Raw genomic sequence first — 19507 nt, 5'->3', positions numbered from 1 at the left:
GGGCCCTCAGGGAGGATTTGCCAGATTGCTTTGAGGATCTGCAGTAGCCCACTCATGGCATGATGACAACACTCCCTCCAATTCCTCAAAAGCATGGGGTTGGGAGGCTGGGGGAGCTGGAAGCAGCAGAGTCCTGCCCACTCAGCCCTCTAACTGGGTGGTCCCCACCCTCACATCCCGATTCCATGCTCTCCCCATATTTACAGAGAAGGAAAATGAGGCTTGGACAGCAGGTATATGCTGCTCAAAGCCCCCTGAAAAGGCTGTGGGGTAGAGCAGGGAGCAGAAGTGGGGCCTTCTCCCTCCCATACAGACAAGACCATCTCCCAAAAAGCATGCCCATGGTGAGTCAGACCTGGTAAGGTGTGCTCTGGCCCTGGGTACTGGCTGCTGAGGCCTGGGGAAGGGGAGTGAGCTCCCTAAGGCCACAAAGCCTGGTGGCAGCAGGCCTGGGTTCCAGTCCTGCTCCCTGCCACTTCCTGGCCACAGGGCCTCGGTCTCCCCTCCCTACCCCCCAGGCAGAATGAGGTGGACACAGCACCCTACCACCACCAGCAACTGAGGAGACCTGAGGAATAGCTGATGGGCAGGCCAGGCCTGGTGCAGGTTAACACACAGGCTGCAGTGCAATGGGTCACCATGGCCCCTAGCATTTGTTCAATATCAAAGATGGATCTGCCTCCAAGTGAATTTGACCACGTAGGTCACAGTCACCTAGGAGGGAAGCTGTCCTGCTCCAGGACACCCTCTGGGGCTGATGGGGCCCTTGCCACCCCTACCTTGAGGCCTCCTCTCCATTGCCATGCTCACAGACCCACCACCCAGGGTCACCCTAGAGTGAACACAGCTCTGCCTGCAATGCACTTCTTTACCTGGAAACTCCTATTCACCCTCCAAAACCCCACTCTACATCTCATCTTCCTCCTCCAGGCAGAGCATACACAATAGAGTGTATGTGTCTCGCTCAATTGCCTCCTACCCGCCCCCCCCTGTCCCCCCATGCTCAGGTGAAAATTCCCTGATGATAGGGTCTGGGACAGAGTCTTTTGGGGGACACCTGGATCACCTACCTAGCTCAGGGCCAGGGAGAGACAGGTGGCAGAGCCTAGAATAATAATTACATGAACCAAAAACCCTTCCTCCAGCAAGCCTCTCAGGCTACACCAGGCCCTAGGGGTTTGCTGGGATTGTGGTCTGTGTGGGGCAGAGCCACTGTCCCCGGCCCTGCCAGAGCTGCCACCACCCGAGCCTGAGTGACCCACTCTAGGCCTGTTGGGGGGAGGGAAGGCGGGTGCTGGTCTGCACAGCTGCCAGGCTGGAAACAGAGCTGCTATTCAGGCCCAGCCCTCATGCCCAGCCCCAGGGGCCTCCTCACTCCACCAAGGCTGGACAGCATAAGAGGCTGTGACTTGGCCCTTCTGGGGATGGGACCCAGCCTCAGAGTTGGCTGGACCTGGGTTTGAGGCCTGGCTTGGCTACCTGCAAGCTGGGGGTGGGGGGTCCCAAGGCAGGTAGCTGTCCCCCACTGCCTTAGTTTCCCTACCTGTAAAGTGGGGATGATCAAGGCCCACCTCCTGGGACAGTTGGGAGGAAAGGCTTGGCAAGACCCTAAGCATGGTGACCAAAGATGAGTGCTTGAAGATGGGGACAAATTTGTGCCCAGCCCCTGTAGGTCAGGGGGTGTCATTCCTGTCCCTACTGTGTGCACATCCCCCTAAGCTGCGTGTCTCTGCCTTCAAGGTCTGGTGGGTCCAGAGGTGGGTAACAGCACACCAGCTCCTATCTAGGCTGCCGCCTCTTCCTACCTCCTCCCCCGGCCGGCTGACTCTGGGGACAGGGGTGGGTGTGGCTACTGCCTGGCAGGAGCTGCTCAGTCAGGTGCTGGGCTCAGTTTCTAGAAACATAAGACCTAAGCAAAGTTTCCCTTTTGGGGAAAATGGCCTTTTGCCCCTTGTCCCACTGTGGTGTGGGGAGGGCCTGCTTGTTAGGCTGGGGGACAGCCTGGCTACACACCAGGGATATCTAAAAAGGGAACAAGTGGGACGTGACCAGAATGTGGGGGAGATGTGTGTCCTTTTCACCTTTCTACAGAGGGCGTGACTAAGGTTGTATTGAACGAACTTCAGGAAGCAACTCCCTGAATTGTGCAGCAGCCCGGAGGTGAGGGGTTATCAGATCCCCGTATTGTGGGGAAAAACAGCCTCCAAGAACACAAGGTCACGCTGGGAAGAGTGGACCTCCTGAGTCCAGAGCCCCACTTCTGAACCCTAAGCTGCACTGCTGCCACCCGCATAGCAAAAGCCCTAAAAGCCCTGCCTCCCTTTGTAACCTGGGACTTTCAAAGCTGCCAAAAGGCACACAGGCCTCTAAGTTGCATGACTCCGCTGCTCATTAGCCAGAGGCCCAGAGACATGAGGATGGAACCCAGTGCAGCCCAGCAGGCAGTGAGGACCCCCTGTGCCTCAGCAACTCACCCGTCTATGATGAGCTGGTCATAGGGGGCGGGCTTGTCACACACTGGGCACATCCAGGTAGGCTTCTTCTCATTCATCTGGAGGTAGAAGACGGCATCGAAGCACTGCAGGTGGGCGCAGGTCTCCGCCCGGCAGGGCACAGACAGCCGCATCTTCACCAGCTGGGGCGAGGGGATGGGGGTGTGAGCTGGCCACCTAGCCAGGCACTGCTCACCCCAGGCAGCCCCCACATAACACATAAGTGAGGGAGGGGGACCACCACATCAACTCACTGGGCAGATGAGGGAGACCCGCACGCCAGTGGTGGCAATCTCGCTGTCGGGGTCCAGGCGAAGCTTCTCTTTGACTGCGGGGAAGGGGGCAGCCAGTGTTAGTGGGGAAGAGGCAGAGGTGCCTGCAGGGTCGGGTGGGGAGGCAAGTTGGGCAGAAGCCACATAGTTAGGTCTGACAACAACATGGACACATCCATGAGACACCAACCCCCCAATAAGCCAACCCTGCTGGGGCTTTTTACAACCCGCAGGACTTTTCTGGAAAGATCCAGGCAACACATAGACACCAACAGGGCTACTGTGCCTCTGTGAATTCCAAAGAAAGCCATCCCTGAAGCTTAGGTAGGGAGGCAGGGCCCCTGCTTTGAGACAGTGCCCACTAAGGAGCACCAACACCCTAGTCCAGGCGTGCCCCCCATGAGCCCTGCAAAGGCAGGAGCAAACCCACCAGCACAGCTCCCCTTGCAATCAAATGTTATTTATCCCATAAAAGAAAAGAAGGAGGTGCCACCAGAAAGTCACACACAACACGGAAACATGCTCACAACAACATCCAAAGCCCCCTTCTTGACTGTAAACGTGATGCTGGAAAAGAAGACTGGAAGGAAATGCACCCAGCACAGACCTGGGACCAACCTGAAGGGGGCGCTCAATCTCCCTCCTTCCCTTTTCCTGCGTGTTTTGCTTTCAAAGACAGGGAGACTGGTGGACAAACCTCAGAGGTGCATGCAATTCAACTCCATCCCCAGATGGCTCAGGACAAACGGACCCTGGGTCTTGCAGAGTGGAAGCCATCCTGCTTGAAGGTGGAACCGCCCCGCATCCCATGACTCCTTCATCCTTTCCTCCAGGAAGCCTCCTCTCCTCTGCCACACTGGGTTGAGGTTAAGGGTGAGCATGCAGCCAATCACACTTCAGTGTGAATTTCCACCCTAAGGTTCCCCTCTGGTTAACAAGTACTAATGGTGGACTCAGAGGCCTCAGTTCATTAAAAAGACCCTGGGCAGTTAAAATGGATGCAGTGTGCACTGGGTTTTGAAGCAAGGCCTGGCTCCTCCCAACGAGACAAGGCATGTGCATAAGGAAGAGTTCAAATGAGATAAAAACAAAACAAAACAATACAGGACTTGCCAGTTGTGACTAGAAGTCCTATTGGTAATGATGCCCAGCTTAGGACTGGCTATGGAAAGGAAGCCGGGGGCTTCCCTCAGCAAGAAAACCTGACAGTCACAGGCCTGGGCTCTCACATACACCACTCCAGCCCACAGTGCTGCAAGGTTCCTGGCTCCTCACTGAGGAGTCAGGCCAGGCCGCTAATTGCCCCACCCCCATCCTGTGGGCTGCTGGTGCCTGGATGAACCCTGCCCCTAGTCAACAGGCACTCTGGTCAAGTTGGCCATTGTCTCCACAGAGAGACCAGAAGGTGGGACTGGGGTTGAAGAAAGGGCTCTTTGAAGGAAGAGGGAGGCAACAGGGCAGGGTGCACAGACTGAGGGCTTAGGGTCATGGAGCCCCAACTCTGTTCCTCAGTGTCCCCACTGGTTAGATGGCACCAGAAGTCACCCCAGCAACTGGAGAGGGCCAGTGACTTGCCCGAGACCACAAAGCTACCAAGTGGAAGAATTCCTGAGAACAGCTATGGGCTGGGCAGCCCTTGGTGCAGTGACACAGGAAGAGACACAACCAGTTCTGAGTTTGTCTGCCTATTTTGATGGTAGTTTTATTTAATGCTGTATGTCCACCCCCACACACATTTTTTTATGTTGAAAGTACAAAAAAAGGAAAAACAAATAGTCTCATCATTTCTGGTCAGACCTGGGTCATCCCCCATGCACTTCCAACCATGAATCCATCCTCTGCTCCCCCTCTCCATGCCTCTGACCCCATCCACCCCATTTCCTGCATAGTAGCCAGAAGCTTCTCTCTAGAACACCCGTCACCTGGGGTCTTCCTCTCCTCAAAGCCCCTGCAAAGCTCCAAATAAGCCCCACATGCTCAGCTCACCCAGACCCTCTGGCTCACTCAGATCTGTGAGCACACCTCGCCCATCCTCACCTCTGGCCTCTGCACTGACAGCCTAGCATCCTCCAAAGACCTTCAGAGCTCCCTGACACCCAGGGCGAGGTATGGACTCTGGAAGGTCCAGGTTCCCCATCAGCAGCCCCCACCCTGTCCTGGCCACAGACAACAAAGTCCTCACATCCAGCCAGCAAAGGAAGCGTCAACAGTGACAGAGCCAAAACCACCCTCAGGTACCAAGGGGAAGGCACTGCAGTGCTCACCCAGCGCCTTGCACAGCTCCGGATGCTTGACCCCGATGGTTTTCAACCTCTGCAACAGCTCTGAGGAGGTCAGTTGCCGCACCAAATATAAGGCCACCGAGTAACTCTGAGGGTAGAGTAGAAAGAGCATCAGGGCTGTGTGGGGACAGGCAGGATGAGCAGAGGTGGGGTGGGGGTGGCAAAGCTGATGGGGAGAGTAAGTGAGCAGCACCCATTCCACTCACCTTGCCATAGTTCCCCCAGGTGACGGTGATTCGGTTGGTGGCTGAGGACAGGTACATGAGGTGGGTGAGGTTGATGGGGCGGCAGGGCCTTTTGGGTTCCACTCCGGGCTTATTCGAGGGGTAGTAGCCCTGGGAGCAGATGGATGCTCAGCCACCACAGATGGTCTGTGTCCCTGCCCCTTCCTCCACGCTCGCCACCCCCCACAGCAGATCTGGGGCTGCCCAGGGAACCTGCTCACCGGGACTGAGCAGTAGCTGTGGTTGACCTTCACAGCAATGTTGGGTGGGTACTGGTCCTCCTGAGGGCTGCTGGTGTCTGAGTAACAGATTCTGCAATGACAATGGGGACCATGGCGGCCAAGGGCAGGGACAGGGCCCCTGGGAGAGGGGGGATGCAGACTGGGGCCATGTCTGGCCTGAGGGGTAGATCACAATGCTGCACTGTACATGGGGAAGGGGGGTAGGTCTCAGGGCCCTGTCTGGCTCGAGTGGGAATGAATGGTGGTGTGTCTACAGCCATGGACAGTCAGCAAGAAGAAGGGAGAAAGAGACCACCCCTAGCCGAAAGCCTCAGAGGGACTGTAATGAGGGATGGGGGGCCTGGCTGAGACGTACCTGGGGTGGGAAATGGCAGGGCTACAGCCATCTAGGGTGGGAGGAAGTGGCCAAAGGTTCCCTTGGGGGCTGGCACACCTGGGCTTACCTTAAGACGACCTGCACGGCCTTGACCCCAGGCTGCAGTTCTCTGTGCCCCAAGGAAACCACGGGGAAGGAGAGGAAAGGAGGGGTCAGTGAGGTGGGAGTGAGCCAAGCACACCACGCCAACCCTTTAGCCAGGTGACCACTGGCCTCTCTCGGGCTAGCCAGGCAGCCTAACCTGCTACCTCCCTTGGCAATCGAAGATCAATGGGTGCCACCTAGAATGTTCTCTCCTGCCATTTACTCACTGGTAACTTGGGGCAGTAACTTCCCCTCTCTGGACAGTGGGGGGTCTGGTGTGGATATTATGTAGGTTGGTGGGTATGGCCTGGCATGTGCTGAGTACCCCAACAAGCAGCTGCTCCAGTGGTGACTGCGGTCTCAGCTGGGGACGGAGAGCCTCAGAGAGTAGAGCTGGAAACCTGGGGACGGCCCAGTGTCCTTACCTGGATGACTCTGCCCCAGGGGACACTGGCCATGTCTGAGGACATCTGTGGTGATCATGACTGGGGTGTTTCTGGCACCAAGGGAACGGGCGCCAGGGATACTGCTCAGCACCTGGCAGTGCCCAGGACAGTCCCCCTCAGAGAATGACCTGGCCCTGATGTCAGCAGTGCTGAGGGGACACAGGCCTTGTTAAAAGGGGACACTGGTCCATCTCTTGGGGCTGCAGGTCAAAAGCAGTGAGTGTGCTGACTGCGCACATGGGCCCCAATGGGGTAGGGGTGGGAACACAGGGTGTGCACCAGATCTGGCTAAAGGCTCTCCTAGGCCACCTGAGACCACACCCACCCACCATCCAGCCTAGAGATCAGCAGAGGGTGGGGCCCAGAGCACCTGGAGTTCCGGATCAGCTCCACCTGTCTGGGTGTCAATGCAAAGATGCATGGGCTCTCTTGAAGCTTCTCATTATTCTGTGGAACTGAACACAAGCAGGGGTCAGGGTCACATCTAGTGCCTGTTGAGGGCGCCAACCACAGTCATGGTCATTTCTACTGCCTGGCCCTCTTCAAGCTGAGAAGCAAGAAATGGGAGGCTGAGTCCGGCCCAGGCAGAGCCACCAGGGATGAGGATGGAGTGAGGGGGAGACGTGTCCCTGTTGGGGGCTGAGCCTCAGCCTATGGTTCAGGGAATATTTACCACTCATCCCTCCATGTCCCATACTAAGGGGCACTCTCAGAGCAGTGGCCTTTTCATCCTGAGAACTGCTCTACTAGGGGTGAAGAGCTGTGCCATGTCAGGAGGATGTAGCACAGACAGGCCACATGCCCTTGGGCCAGCCTGCTCTCTTCAGGTCTGTATGATGCCAGCAGCAACTCTGTCTCCACCTCGAATGGCTGTCCTGGCACATCAGGTGAACACATGCCCATCAGCGCAGACACACTCACATATACCAGGTGATGAATGCTCAGAGTCATACATTACCCAGAATTTTTCTATGAACAGAAGACTGTCAACCACCTAAATGCCTGCCAATGTGGTTTGGTTAAGATATGTTCCAGGGGGCATACAAAGAAATACTACACAACTGTGAAAACAGATAACAAAGGATTACTGCTGGGTCTTCTGATAAGGAGTAACCTCCAAGGTGTTTTGCTTACGTGAAAACAGCAGGTATAGAACCGTGCTTATCATGCTGCTACTTGTGCAACCAGAGGGGGTCTGTGTGAGAGACATCTCTGAGGGAGGGGGTACAAGAAGTAGCCACAATCGCAGCCTCAGAGTGGTTGGGAGAGGTAAGAAGGAGTTTGTATACTGCAAATCCTTTAGAACAGGAGTGGGCAGACTGTTCTATAAAGAGCTGGAGTATAAATATTTTTGGCTTTTTTGAGCCACAAGTTCTCTGCCTTGATGTCTCCACTCTGCTTTGTACCATGGAAGCTGCCAGAGACCATAAGTGTACAAATGAGCATGGCCATGCCCCAACAGAACTTGGTTTAGGAAAAAAGGCGGCCAGTGGGGTTGGCGCCCACCCTAGCTAGCCAACCCCTGACTTAGAACCTTCTGAATTCTAAACCACAACAGGTACCCTATTTAAGCAAATGATTCAAACTTAAAACAAGTTTCAGCTTAGAAGCCAGACTGCCGTGTTTTTGTACCCCATCTCTGTAAGGGGCCATCCACCCCCATCCCAGCTCAGGCCGGGCACCCTCCATGCACAGGGCCCACTTCTCTGGGTGCACAGCCAAGTCTGTAGCTGGTGCTCAGTATGAGGTGGCTGTGACAATTGCCACACCGCTGCCATTCATGCTTGTCTGTTGCGGGTCCTGGTTGGGGCCCTGAGGAGGACCATCTAATTGGGTATGGGGACGTTGGTAGGTCACCTCAGACCTATCCAAAGAGCCCAGGGGCAATTATTTGGGGGGGGGGGGCTCACAATATCTGAGCTAGGCTGCCAAAACTAGGTGGAAGGTCAAAGATACCAGACCTCACCTTACAGTGTCCTCCAGGGAGGAAGGGAAACGAACCCCAGCAAACTTCTTGGGAGCCACCCACTGGCCAGGGAGCTCTGCAAGAAAGGCAAGCAAGCTGCTGGTGGAAAAACCAGAATCCAGGATCCCTTTCCTGGAAGGGCTTCTATTTCTAGGTGAGGCGGCTGTGAGGACTCTGAACTCTGATTTTCAGCTGTGTTACTGGCTTGGGGCGGCTGACTACTCTCCCAGGAAGCCAGGTGGCTGGAGGGAGGTGAGCTGCCACCCCAGCTGGGATAAGGCATATTCCACATTGTTGGGAGGTGACCGAGGGTCCCCCAAACCTGGGCCTTCAGTAGCTCCATCTTCAGCTGTTTAGGGCTGAAATATGTGCACCATCCTGGACTCCTGTCACATTCTCTCCCCCATCGACTCCTCAGCCAGTCCTGTTGGCACCCAGTGCTCTTCCTCTCCCACTACCACTGCCCATTCTTTCGCTTTTTTAGTCCTTACCCAAGGACATGCTTATTGCTTTTTGGGGGGGAGGAGGCAGAAACATCAACTGGCTGCTTCCCATACATATCTCCACCAGGGATTGAACCCAAAACCTAGGTATGTGCCCTGACCAGGAATCGAGTCTACAACTTTTTGGTGCACGGGACAATGTTCCAACCAACCAAGCCAACTAGCCAGGGCTGCCCATTGTGATCAGTATGAATCCCCCTCACTGGTCTTCAGGTTCCCAGAGCTCACCATCTGCTGCACAGGGCCTCAGGAGGATGTTCTATCCACCCCTGTGGCCTTGATTCCACAGCTGCTCCTATGGCCTCCTCATTATCCCCACCTGCCAAATACATCCCAACTTAGGGTCTCTGCATGCACCATCCCCTCTTTCAGATCATTCCTTCCTCAATGATTTCTACCTTCTTGGTGCTTTGTTTGCTTTTTCTTGGTGTTTTCTAAATTTGCACAAATGCTACCTCCCACCCACCCTCGAAATTCTGGTGCCTCCCACCTCTTTCCCTGCTCCATTTTTCTCCAAAACCTTTACCTCCTAAGAACCAACACAATGTCCAGGTATCTTTGTTTCACTGTGGACACCAACTGAACCAAAAAGCACTCAGTTGTTACCCACACTGCTGCAAGCTGGGTAGCCATGGACACACGGCCCCCTCCCAGGCCCCGTTTACACCCATGAGCCTCTGTACCTCCCCAGGGACTAAAGTGAGAGAAACCCCTGCTCCAAGTCCTCTGAGGAGCAGGAATTCTGGGAACCAGCCCCCTGGGCTAGATTTGAGACCCTAAGCAATCAAGAGGGCCCGCACATCCATCTCCACTCCAGACTGTCAGGCAGCCTCGCAAATTGTACCAGCAAAAAGTATTTAAGGATCTGAGCAGACGCTCACAATGTACTAGGGTGAAGAGGGTGATAAAACAACAGCAGGGTACAGTCATGCCTTTGTAGGATCGCACTGTAGAGAAAGCAGCAAGCCCATACCACCGGCAGGGATGCTCCAGTGGGCACAGCCACAGTTGATTTCTCTGCTATTATCCCATGTTTTCTATGGCAAACATGTCATTTCACAAAAGTTTAGATAAAAAGAAAAGCTTGCCTCGCTGAGTAACTCAGTTGGTTTGAGCATCATCTCAATACACCAAGGTTCAAGGTTCAATCCCTGGTCAGAGGACATACAAGAATCAACCCATGAATGCATAAGTAAATGGAACAACAAATCAATGTTTCTCTCTCTGTCCCTCCCTCTAAAAACCAATAAATAAAAATGAAAAAAAGGCCCTGGCTGGTGTGGCTAAGTGGATTGAGCACCAGCCTGCAAACCAAAGGGTTGCTGGTTCAATTCCCTGTCAGGGCACATGCCTGCGTTGCAGGCCAGGTCCCCAGCTGGGGGCATGCGAGAGGCTATCACACATTGATGTTTCTCTCCCTCTCTTTCTCCCTCTTCCCCTCTCTCTAAAAATAAATAAATCTTTTTTTTTAATGGAAAAAAAAGGGAATTTGAAAAAATCAATCGATGGGACTGGTCTTCAGTCTCACTGGACTGAAGCCTGTCTGCTGGAAGCTTGGGACCGGGGATGTGCCATATAACTATCTAGGCTCCCACATCATGGGATGGACCTGAGTATGTACCACACATAGCTGGGGGACAGCAGGCAGGACACTGCGCCTGAGAGATCATACTTGCCTCAGAAAGGACTGGAGAAAACAAGACCCGGAAAAGCTCATGGGACCTTCAGCAACTCCAAAGCCCTGGGGACAATCCCTACGCTGCCCCCTGGCCCACCCCTTTTATTTTTTTGGCTTCTGTTTTCTCTCCCTCCCCCTCTGCCACACCATGTTCTAGTCACAATAGACTCCATTCACAAGCCCTCTCTCACCACTGGGCCTCTGGCTGGAACACACACCCCCACTCCCTCCTTTGTCCAGTTTATTTCTACTCACCCATCAGGTATGGACAGAAATGCCACCTCCTCTAGGAAGTCTTTCTGACCGCCACCTCTCCACAAATGCACAGTAAAGGGCTCCTAGTACTGACTGCTCCCTAAAAACCCTGCATCCCCCAATCAGAGTATTCCTCACCCAGCAACATTTAGGCCAGAGACCCCACTACCTTTTTGTTGTTTAGGCAATCCGGCCAAAGGGCTCCGGCTGGATGAAGAACAGCTGTGTGCCCTAAACAACGGGGCAGGTGCCAGACCAGCAGCTCTCAACCGCCTGGGTGCTGACCACCTCTAGGGGGCACCTGGAAAACTGGTGGGGGGTGCCTAGAGTTGTCAGGACACAGGGTGGCAGCGGGGGCAGGCTGAGTGGCCCCACACTGTGAGGCACTGGCCACAGGATACTGGGGAGCCTCTCAGAGGAGCACTGTGCCAGGTCCTGTTTCCTTCCTTCCGCCTAAAAGTCTCATGATGGCCTCCCCAACCCCCCAACCCTGACAGGGAGGCCTGGGCCTTCCCAGTCAGACTCTGGCCACTGACACCCCAAGTGGCCAGGCTCGGGGGACCATCATGAGGCCACAAGAGGCCTAAAGAACCCCAAGCTGAAGCAGCATGACTCAGGACCATGTTCCTGGCCTCAATGAACTCTGTTGCAGTCTGGAAACTCTGTTGCAGTCTGGAAGCAAGTGCCCCTGCCCTGGAAGTGCCTGGCCACCAGCCTGTCCAGCTGGGAAGGGGCAGACAGATGGGATCCTCGTGCAGAGAGAAAGCCTGAGGTCCAGGGCCTCTGTGTGGTTTAGAACAGGTGCCTCCTTACAGAAGCGCAAGCACTGATGGTGCACGGAAAGGTGAGACTCAGGAAGATGGCTGAGTCTGCAACCTCGAAGCCCCTTCCTAGCAAAGCTGTGTGACCTTGGGCCAGTCTCCTGCCCTTTCTAGCACCATCCCCTGCCCCTACTGGACTGGATCATCTGTCTCCTAAGGTCCTCCCAGCTCCGGGTCTATGGCTCTATTCTTACCCTCCCGTCACCCATCCCTAACATTCCACTCTGTGTGATTTATGTCTACTGTCCTCCTGGCACAAGCTCCACCTAGGAGTCAGCTGGCATTTCTTCTAGGGGTACACACCAGTATGTGAGCCTTGTTGTGGCTAGCAGGTTGTAGCAAAGTGTAAAAGGGAGCTAGCCAAGCGACAGCCTCCTGAAGTGGCTCTTGGGCAAGGCCAGTGCAGCAGAATTCACATGAGGAGGCACTCGGGATATAAGGTGGGTGGACAACTGCTGGTCTGGGGACAGAGTGGACCAGACTGCTTCAGGGTCAGGGCTTGTGATCCGTGAGGCCTCTTCCTAGGAACCTGAGCAGCCCCCGAGGATTCCTGAGAAAATGGAACTCCCAGGGAACAGGTACACCCTGGGACAGGGGCGGGTGAGTGGGTATAAGCAGAGGCAGGGCGGGGTTGGCCTCTTTGTTCTGAGCCACCAGCAGAGTAATTCCTGATGTAGACAGGGGAGCAGACTCTCCCGGAGATCAGGTGACCAGGGTCCCAGGGGGCTTAGGGCAAAGCAATGCATTGTGGGGTGGGAGTGATTGCAGGCTTGCAGTGCAGGAAGGAAGCTCATGGTCCATGCAGGGGATGAGAGGCCGCCAGCCGGCCAGAGTTCAAAGTCACCTCCAGTCCCATCCCCCACCCAGCACCAAGCCTGCTGTGGAGCTTCCCAGTGAAAACTCAGCCTCCCCATTACGAAGATCATTCTGGAGTCTGAAATGTCAGCTCAACCTCCAGGATCAGTTAACCAGACAGTTCTGAGGACCTCAAAACCTTCCAGAGAACCCAGTGGCGTGGTGGGGGCTGGGCTCCAGTGGAAGTTATTCCGGGGGAACTCAAGAAGGGGCCTTAGGTCTCCAGCACTACCACATCAACCCCATGACAGGTGCTGCTGGGCCAACTTGCTCCCCAACCGGGGGCTAGCAAGAAATACCTACTCCCATCAGAGAGAAAGCAGTGAAGGGTCTCAGACTCCAGGGCCAGGACCACCAGCAACTCCTTCCTCCACCCCCTGCAGCCTCACTTAGAACCACAGCCCCTTTGGCCCAGCTTCACAAAGCTCAAGGTTTGTAAGTAGGAGGAGAGAGGCAGTTTCACCCCTTCCCTCTCTGCACACCTAAGGTAGGACGGAGGGGGCCAGCTGGCACAGGGCTGAAGCTGAAGTTTGCATGCAAAAGAGAGACTTCCTGGCTGAGCAAGGGAGGATGCTGGGTCAGCAGGATGGGAGGGAGTGAATCAAGCAGCCAGGGGCATGAGGGGCAAAGGTGTGAAGAGACCATGACCTCTGCCATAGCAGAGGGACCAACTCACAGCCAGGTCCTGCACCGGGCATGCAGCAGGGGCCGAGTAAAGATGTGGGGGTTGAATGGGATCAAATGCAGGGAGTGACAGGACCTATAGTGGTGGCGAGAGGCTGGGGAACTCTGAAAAGGGAACCTCCACAAGGCAGGGGAGCTTTGTCTGCTGTGCGTTATGTGTGAGTACGGGGAGCTCAAATACATACTGTGTGAATGAGTGAGTGAGTGAATGAGTGAATAAATGAATGAATGAATGAGAGGGGGTCTCAGGAACACTCAGGGACAATCTGAATGTTAACAAGAGGCTGAGGGCATTCCACTCAGAGCCCTGGAGCTGTGGCTGGTCAGCCTTTCCCAGCCTGAGCTTGGACAGTATCTGAGGCTGACACCAGGCTGATACTCACTCCAAGCCCTGCCTGACACCTTATGAGGAACTATGAATCAGAACTACCCAGCTAGGCTGTCCCAGAGTTCTGACCCTTGGAAACTGAGACCCTCGGTTGCTTTAAGCTGTTATTTGGAAAATCTGTTACATGGCACTAGGTCACTAATCTAAAGGCACCTGTGGTTCCTAGGAGGGACAGGACTTCTGCTGCCCCTTGGCCCTTGCTGCTTCTCAGAAAATACTCCAGGTTGGTCATGTGGCTGGCTATAGGAACCAGGAGAATTTGGAAGGCAGGACCCCCAAGGGAGGTGGTGGACTCACCCAGTTCGGTGGGCTTCAGCAATTCATCTAGCATGTTAAAGAAGGGCAGCTTTACCAGGCGCACTTCTGGCTTGAGAGTCTTGGCGGGCAACCGTCCGAGTCCGTTTAAGTACTTCCCATACAGCACAGGGTAGTCAATGTTGGGGCCTGTGAGGGGAGTCCTGGGCACTGTGCTGGTCCGGTCGTAGGTTGAGTGCATGGTGAGGGGGTCCAGGGGCCGGTGGGGCTGAGAGACAGGTTCTGAACTTTTCTTGGCGTAGCGCGTCTCGTAGAGCTCCTTGATCTTCTTAAACAGCTCGGGGCTACAGTCAAACTGGACCAGTTGGAGGGCCCGGGTGACAAGTTCGTGTTTAAGTCCACTCTTACTCCTGCCCACAAAACCCAGGAGCATCTGAAGATCGGAGACTCGGAAACTCATCACCATGTTCTGGGAAGAGCAACCACAGACACACATGCTCAGAGGGAGGGGCCTCCGGAGTCAAGAGGCCACCAATGAGGTGTGGGACTTCCCTGGAGCTGCCTGGGTCCAGAGTTGGGGGATAACAGTATGAGACCCTGTCAGCCATTAATAGATCCCACCCTCCCTCTGCCCCCTCACTTTGGCTGGTGGGGGTGAGAACCCAGGAGGACGCTTTGGCATCAGTCCCACTGGCCTGGGCTTGGACCCACCACCACTAGCAGCTCACATTTCACATGATGCTCCCTCCCAGCTCAGCCCTGTTGCCCTCCTCCTCTTCCAACCTTCCTCAGCATTGCCAACACAGCAAAAGTTCCTGACTGCCTCCTCACCTTCTATTTTAGGTTCTCTTTTCACATCTTGAGGCCTAAAAGCATCCCCAGGCCAGGAACTGGGAATCTTGCTTTACCCGTAAAGAGCTTTAGCCACTCCCTAACAGAGAACACTGATGGCTTCTCTGACCCCTCAGTCTCTTAGTTGGGGAGAATGACAGGATCCACTTCTTCGGGATCTGGGAAGGACCTGATGAATTAACTCATATAAAGTAGAATAAATATACAACTAATGTAAGCCACAGACATCTCTTCCCTTTGGTCTAGAAGATGATAGCCACCACTTAGTACAAATCACCTGGGAGAACTAAGCTGGACGTGTCATTATATACTTAACTCTGACCCTTAAAACACCCCAACCAGGTTGGTATGAGCTCCATATTACAGCCAACATTCAAACTCAGGCCCAACTCTGATGCCAGGGGTTGTTCCTCTCTACTGTACTGCCCCCTGCACCTTAGCTGGTCATTCTAGCAGGCTTTCTGTACCTGAGCAATGTGGACATGGCAGGTGGAACATTCCTGGAGGGGCTGTCCTGGGCACTGTAAGGTGGTAAGCAGCATCCCTGGCCCCCACCCATTTGATGCCAGGAGCACCCCCAAATCCCAGTCATGATAGTAATATAAACATCCCCCAGATATCTTCCAGTGTCCCCTGGGGGCAGGACCAATCCCAATTAAGAACCATGGGCCTGCCCTGGCCAGGCAGCTTAGCTGGTTAGTGTTGTCCTGTTACGCCAAGGTTGTGGGTGTGATCTCTGGTCAGGGCACATACAAGAAGCAACCAATGAATGCATAAATAAGTGGAACAACAAGTCAATCTCTCTCTCCCTCTCTCTCTAATCAATACAAACAAACAAACCAAGAAACCATGGGTCTGAGAAGGCTCTTGGAATCCAGCAACTGGAAAAGCTGTTAATTGAGCTGTGGCAAGGTGATGAATGAAGTCTGGCAGGATCCCTTCAACTAAATCAAACCAAACACAAGCGCTCAGTTGGTCTCAATGTTCTCTTTGGGGCTGCCTGGAGGTGGCATTCCCTCTGTGAGACTCTGGGACACCAAGGGGAATGAGAGTTCCCCAATATACCTCATAAGTAAAGTATCCTCAAGGAATGGGCCAACAGGGTTTCAAACCACCTACACTGAGCCCTGAAGCTGGCCTGTGATAAATGAAATGTAGTGGGAAAATGACACTTCTGGGGAAATGGGAAAAAAAACACTACAAGTGACAGGAATGGATATGGAAAGTTGGTGAGCACTTGGCAGGACAGCACCCAAAAAAACCAATAAATCACATATATCCAGTTTGAGAAAGTCTGACTGTCGGAGGTGGGTGGGAACCCCACCAAGGTTTATGTACCAATTTCAATAACAGGAGGTTCTGGTGTTTCCCATATAAGGGTGAGGTGTGGAGTCCAACCCAGAAGTCCTGGGTTCAAATTCAGATTCCACATTAGGTTTCCAGATGACCCTGGGTCTACTGTCAGGCCTTTCTATACTTTGGGCTCTCATCCGTCACTGCAAGATGAGAGCTAAGATTCCTTCTGGCAGTAGAACACCAGGCTCCTGCTTATGGCAGATGGGGCTGTCCAGTCCTGCTCGCAAAGCCTCAGGGGGAGCGTTTTCCTGCTGCAGGGTCTTCCTCCTGCTCCTGCACTATAGCCGTGGAATGTCTACCATGTACCACAAGGGCCTTTCTCGGTCACTTATTTCACAAGGACCTGTGAACATTATGCAGGTGAGAAAACTGAGGCTCCCAGAGGAAAGCGGCAGGCCAAGGCTTCTCTGTGTGGCAATGACAGGGCTGGCATTTGGACCTTCCACTCACACTTAGCTGCCTAGAGGCTGGGGGAGACCCTCATTCCCCAGCACAACCCCAGCTAGGGACCTAAGCAGTCTGCTGGTCCTCAGAGTGTCTGGAATGCTTTGAAACGAAGAGGTTTCACTTTTCTCAGCCTGACATCCTACCTTGAGAAGAGATAAAAAAGCTTGCAAAGATGTTTCTTCTGGAAGAGGCCCAAGGCCTGCGAAGGGAGAGGCGCTGTCATGTGGAAGCTGATGGCCTGCTATGGAGCCACAGGGAGGTGGGCTAGGCCTTTCCGAGTCCAACCACAGAACACCTCCTGACACTATCCTGCCCCTGGGAGTCCCCCCACCTCGCCCCCCCCCCCCCCAAGGCCTACCCTGTCCCATCAGATTGGACATTCAGAGCTGCTGCACCAGCATTCTGGGACACACCCCTCAAGCTGCCACTCAGATTTCTCAGCAGCTGCCATCACCGAGGAGCCTGCCCTTGACATTTGGGGTTGGGGGGTGTTGTGAGAGGGGTACAAGCATTCAGGAAGAAGCCCCAAGCACTTGGCAGATCACTTCCTCAGATCTGTGTTTATAAACAGCACCAGGCCCCAAAGGATTCCAGAGTCACAACTAGCTGCATGGAGAAACATCAGCTTAGATAGGGAAGCTGAGCTGAGCTTAGCCCCTCTCCAGCATAAACAAGGGAGGCAAGTTAAAGCCCCTCTCTCCAGGAAATGGAAGATGGGTACAAAATGCTACATGGTATTTCTGGGAGTTCACAGGCTGACCCCTCCTCCTCAACCCCTCTCAGAGACCTTGGGTTGAGTCTCAGATTTCCAAGTTTATCAACCAGCCCTCTCGTGTTCTCCTTGGACCAGCCTGCTTTGCACCCCAAAAGACAAAATTTCCAGCTCTTAATATGAAAGGTTAGGAAAGCGCCTAAAAGGCGGGGGGGCGGGGGGGGGCTTCCAATCACATGGAAGGCACTCCACAGTGAGAGCAAGAGATCAAGGAGGAAGAAGTCTCTAGGACGGAGCAAGTGGTGCTGCAATCTCAAGCTGCCCCCCCCCCCCCATCCAGAGGCTAATGTTTTAGAGAACTTGAAAAAATGGTCCACTTAATTGATTATTTAAGGGTGGGGAGCCCCAGCCACCAGAGGGTCAAGTAGAGTTCATCAGATCATATTTCAAGGCCCTGGATGGTATAAAAAAAGACTTCTGACCCTACCCTCTGGTGGTGGTGGTGGGGAGTTGGGACAGAGTGGAGTCACAGTGATGGCCCCTCGAAGTTACATTTTGGGGCTTCAGGGCAGTTTAGACCTGCAGACTGCCACCTTGGACTTGCAGTTTAGACCTCCACATCTCTAGGACAAGCCTCAATCTCTCCAAACCCCAGAGAAGGGCAGAAGCGTGTGTGGTGTATAATCACAGAACCTAGAGGGCTGTATTTCAGATCTCAGAAGGAATGGAAGGGAGATGTAAGGAGAGGGACAAGTGAGATAAAACATTTACAGGTCAGGACCTTGGGGAGGGGAGACCAGAAAGGGGCAGGGGACAGTGCCTCCATCCTGTGAAGAACTTCCCTGGGATAATTGCCCTTAACTTCTCAGGGAAAAATGGAAAACCCTAATCTGGCTGGGGCAAGGGTTCTGAAGCCTAACCTAGGGGAGACACCTGGGAGAAGATACATCCCTGGGGTGGGGATGCTCCCAGCTCAGTCCCAAGAGGGCTAAAAGGGGTCCCAAGCTAGGAGAAAAGATGGTGTCTATGGGACCCCAAACTGCAGTATGGGGAGAGGCACCAGGAGCTAACCGACAGAAAGAGGCCTACCCTGGAACCAGCTGGGACCCTCCAAGAATCAATACAAGAGACCAGCAGAAAGAAGGGCTCAGAAGCCAGAGCTGGGTGCATAAAGGACTGTAAAGAAGGGTTTCTGGGGGCTGTTGGGGGAGGGCGTCTGACCTGAGAAGTACTCACTAGGGAGTAGAGTATACCAAAGCATCCAAGATTTGGAAATGGGGTCTGATACTGCAAGTGTGAGGTTTAGTTCCCTCAGGAGCAGAGTCCAAAGCCTCACAGCTTCTGTCCTGAGGGAAAAGAGGGAGGAAGGCAGAGCCAGGTACCCAAGACGGAGAGATGGGATTTAGGAAGACTCTGGACCAAGAACAGGGATAAGGACTCCATCCCAGGGAGCAGGGCAAGCTCAATTAACACCTCGTCCACTCCGGGGGTGAGAGGGAGGGTGTCAAGAGGGGGCGGGGCTCTGGGACACACTCGGGATCCCCACAGGGGCCCTAAATTCCAGCCTGGGGTACAGACCCGAAGCGGACACGCTATGTTTGGGGGCAGTTCAGGACCCTGCGTCATCACCGCGGATGGTGAGAGCGGCGGGCGGCAGAAGGGTCAGGAAATCTTTCTAAGCAGGGAGTTGCCAACCTCTACTTGGCATGCTGGGCGGCGAAGCTGAGACCCAGATGCCAGCCCTCTGTGCCACGAGGGGCGGGGAGGCGAAGACACTCCCCCAGGCCAAACAGCACGGACCCCGGCTCGGGGCGAAGAGGGAACGAGCAGCCCAGCCCATCATGCTGTCCCGGGAGACTGTATCTCAAGCTAGGAGGCGCGGCCCAATGCTCCAGTTTAGGGAGACCCAGACCCTAACCGCCTAGCCTGCAGTGAGGAGAACCCTATCTCAAGTCGGGGGCCGATCCCGGGAGCAGAGACTGGGGTGAGGTTTGGGGGCCCCGCCCCCGGCCTCCCCGCCCCCCTCCCGCACCCAGAGCACCGGGACCGGGGGCGAGCGAGGGGGCTGGGCACAGAGCTGCGGGTGGGCCGCGCCATGGGATCCCTAGAGGAATGCGCAAATCTCGGCCCGCCGCTTGGCCCCCGCCCCCTCGTCCGCCCGCCCAGACCGGCACCGCTACGGCTCACTCACTTTGGCCTCCACCAGCTCCGCCGCCATCTTGGCCACCAGCGTCCCCCGCGCCGGGAGCCCCCCAGCCGTCACGTCACGTGACCGCCTACCACTCGCGGGCGGGGCCGCCGCCGCGGCCAATTAGCA

The 19507-nt window shown here is 54.8% G+C and overlaps 1 protein-coding gene across 3 annotated transcripts in view; it reads right to left on the bottom strand.

The window, feature by feature from the left end:
• PIAS4 (protein inhibitor of activated STAT 4) overlaps positions 1–19507 on the bottom strand; it is a 21271-nt gene extending 1764 nt beyond the window's left edge. The window contains exons 1-10 of one of the 3 annotated variants that reach the window (XM_090289339.1): positions 19382–19506; positions 16622–16677; positions 13866–14292; positions 6789–6873; positions 5956–5997; positions 5492–5582; positions 5253–5381; positions 5029–5134; positions 2747–2820; positions 2475–2635 (exon numbers count right to left, since the gene is read on the bottom strand). In XM_090289339.1, coding sequence (XP_090145465.1) covers positions 2475–2635; positions 2747–2820; positions 5029–5134; positions 5253–5381; positions 5492–5582; positions 5956–5997; positions 6789–6873; positions 13866–14289 — 1112 coding nt within the window. In that variant the 5' untranslated portion in view covers positions 14290–14292; positions 16622–16677; positions 19382–19506. Of the gene's footprint in view, positions 1–2474; positions 2636–2746; positions 2821–5028; positions 5135–5252; positions 5382–5491; positions 5583–5955; positions 5998–6788; positions 6874–13865; positions 14293–14654; positions 14834–16621; positions 16678–19381 lie in introns of all 3 variants that reach the window. The other 2 variants (XM_090289338.1, XM_090289337.1) reach the window with 2 other exon arrangements.

Source organism: Furipterus horrens, unplaced genomic scaffold, assembly GCF_987537825.1.
Source record: "Furipterus horrens unplaced genomic scaffold, mFurHor1.1.pri manual_scaffold_10, whole genome shotgun sequence".
Taxonomy (NCBI): Eukaryota; Metazoa; Chordata; class Mammalia; order Chiroptera; family Furipteridae; genus Furipterus; species Furipterus horrens.
Note: the sequence above shows the minus strand (reverse complement) of the source record. Positions and strands in the feature narration are given on the sequence as shown.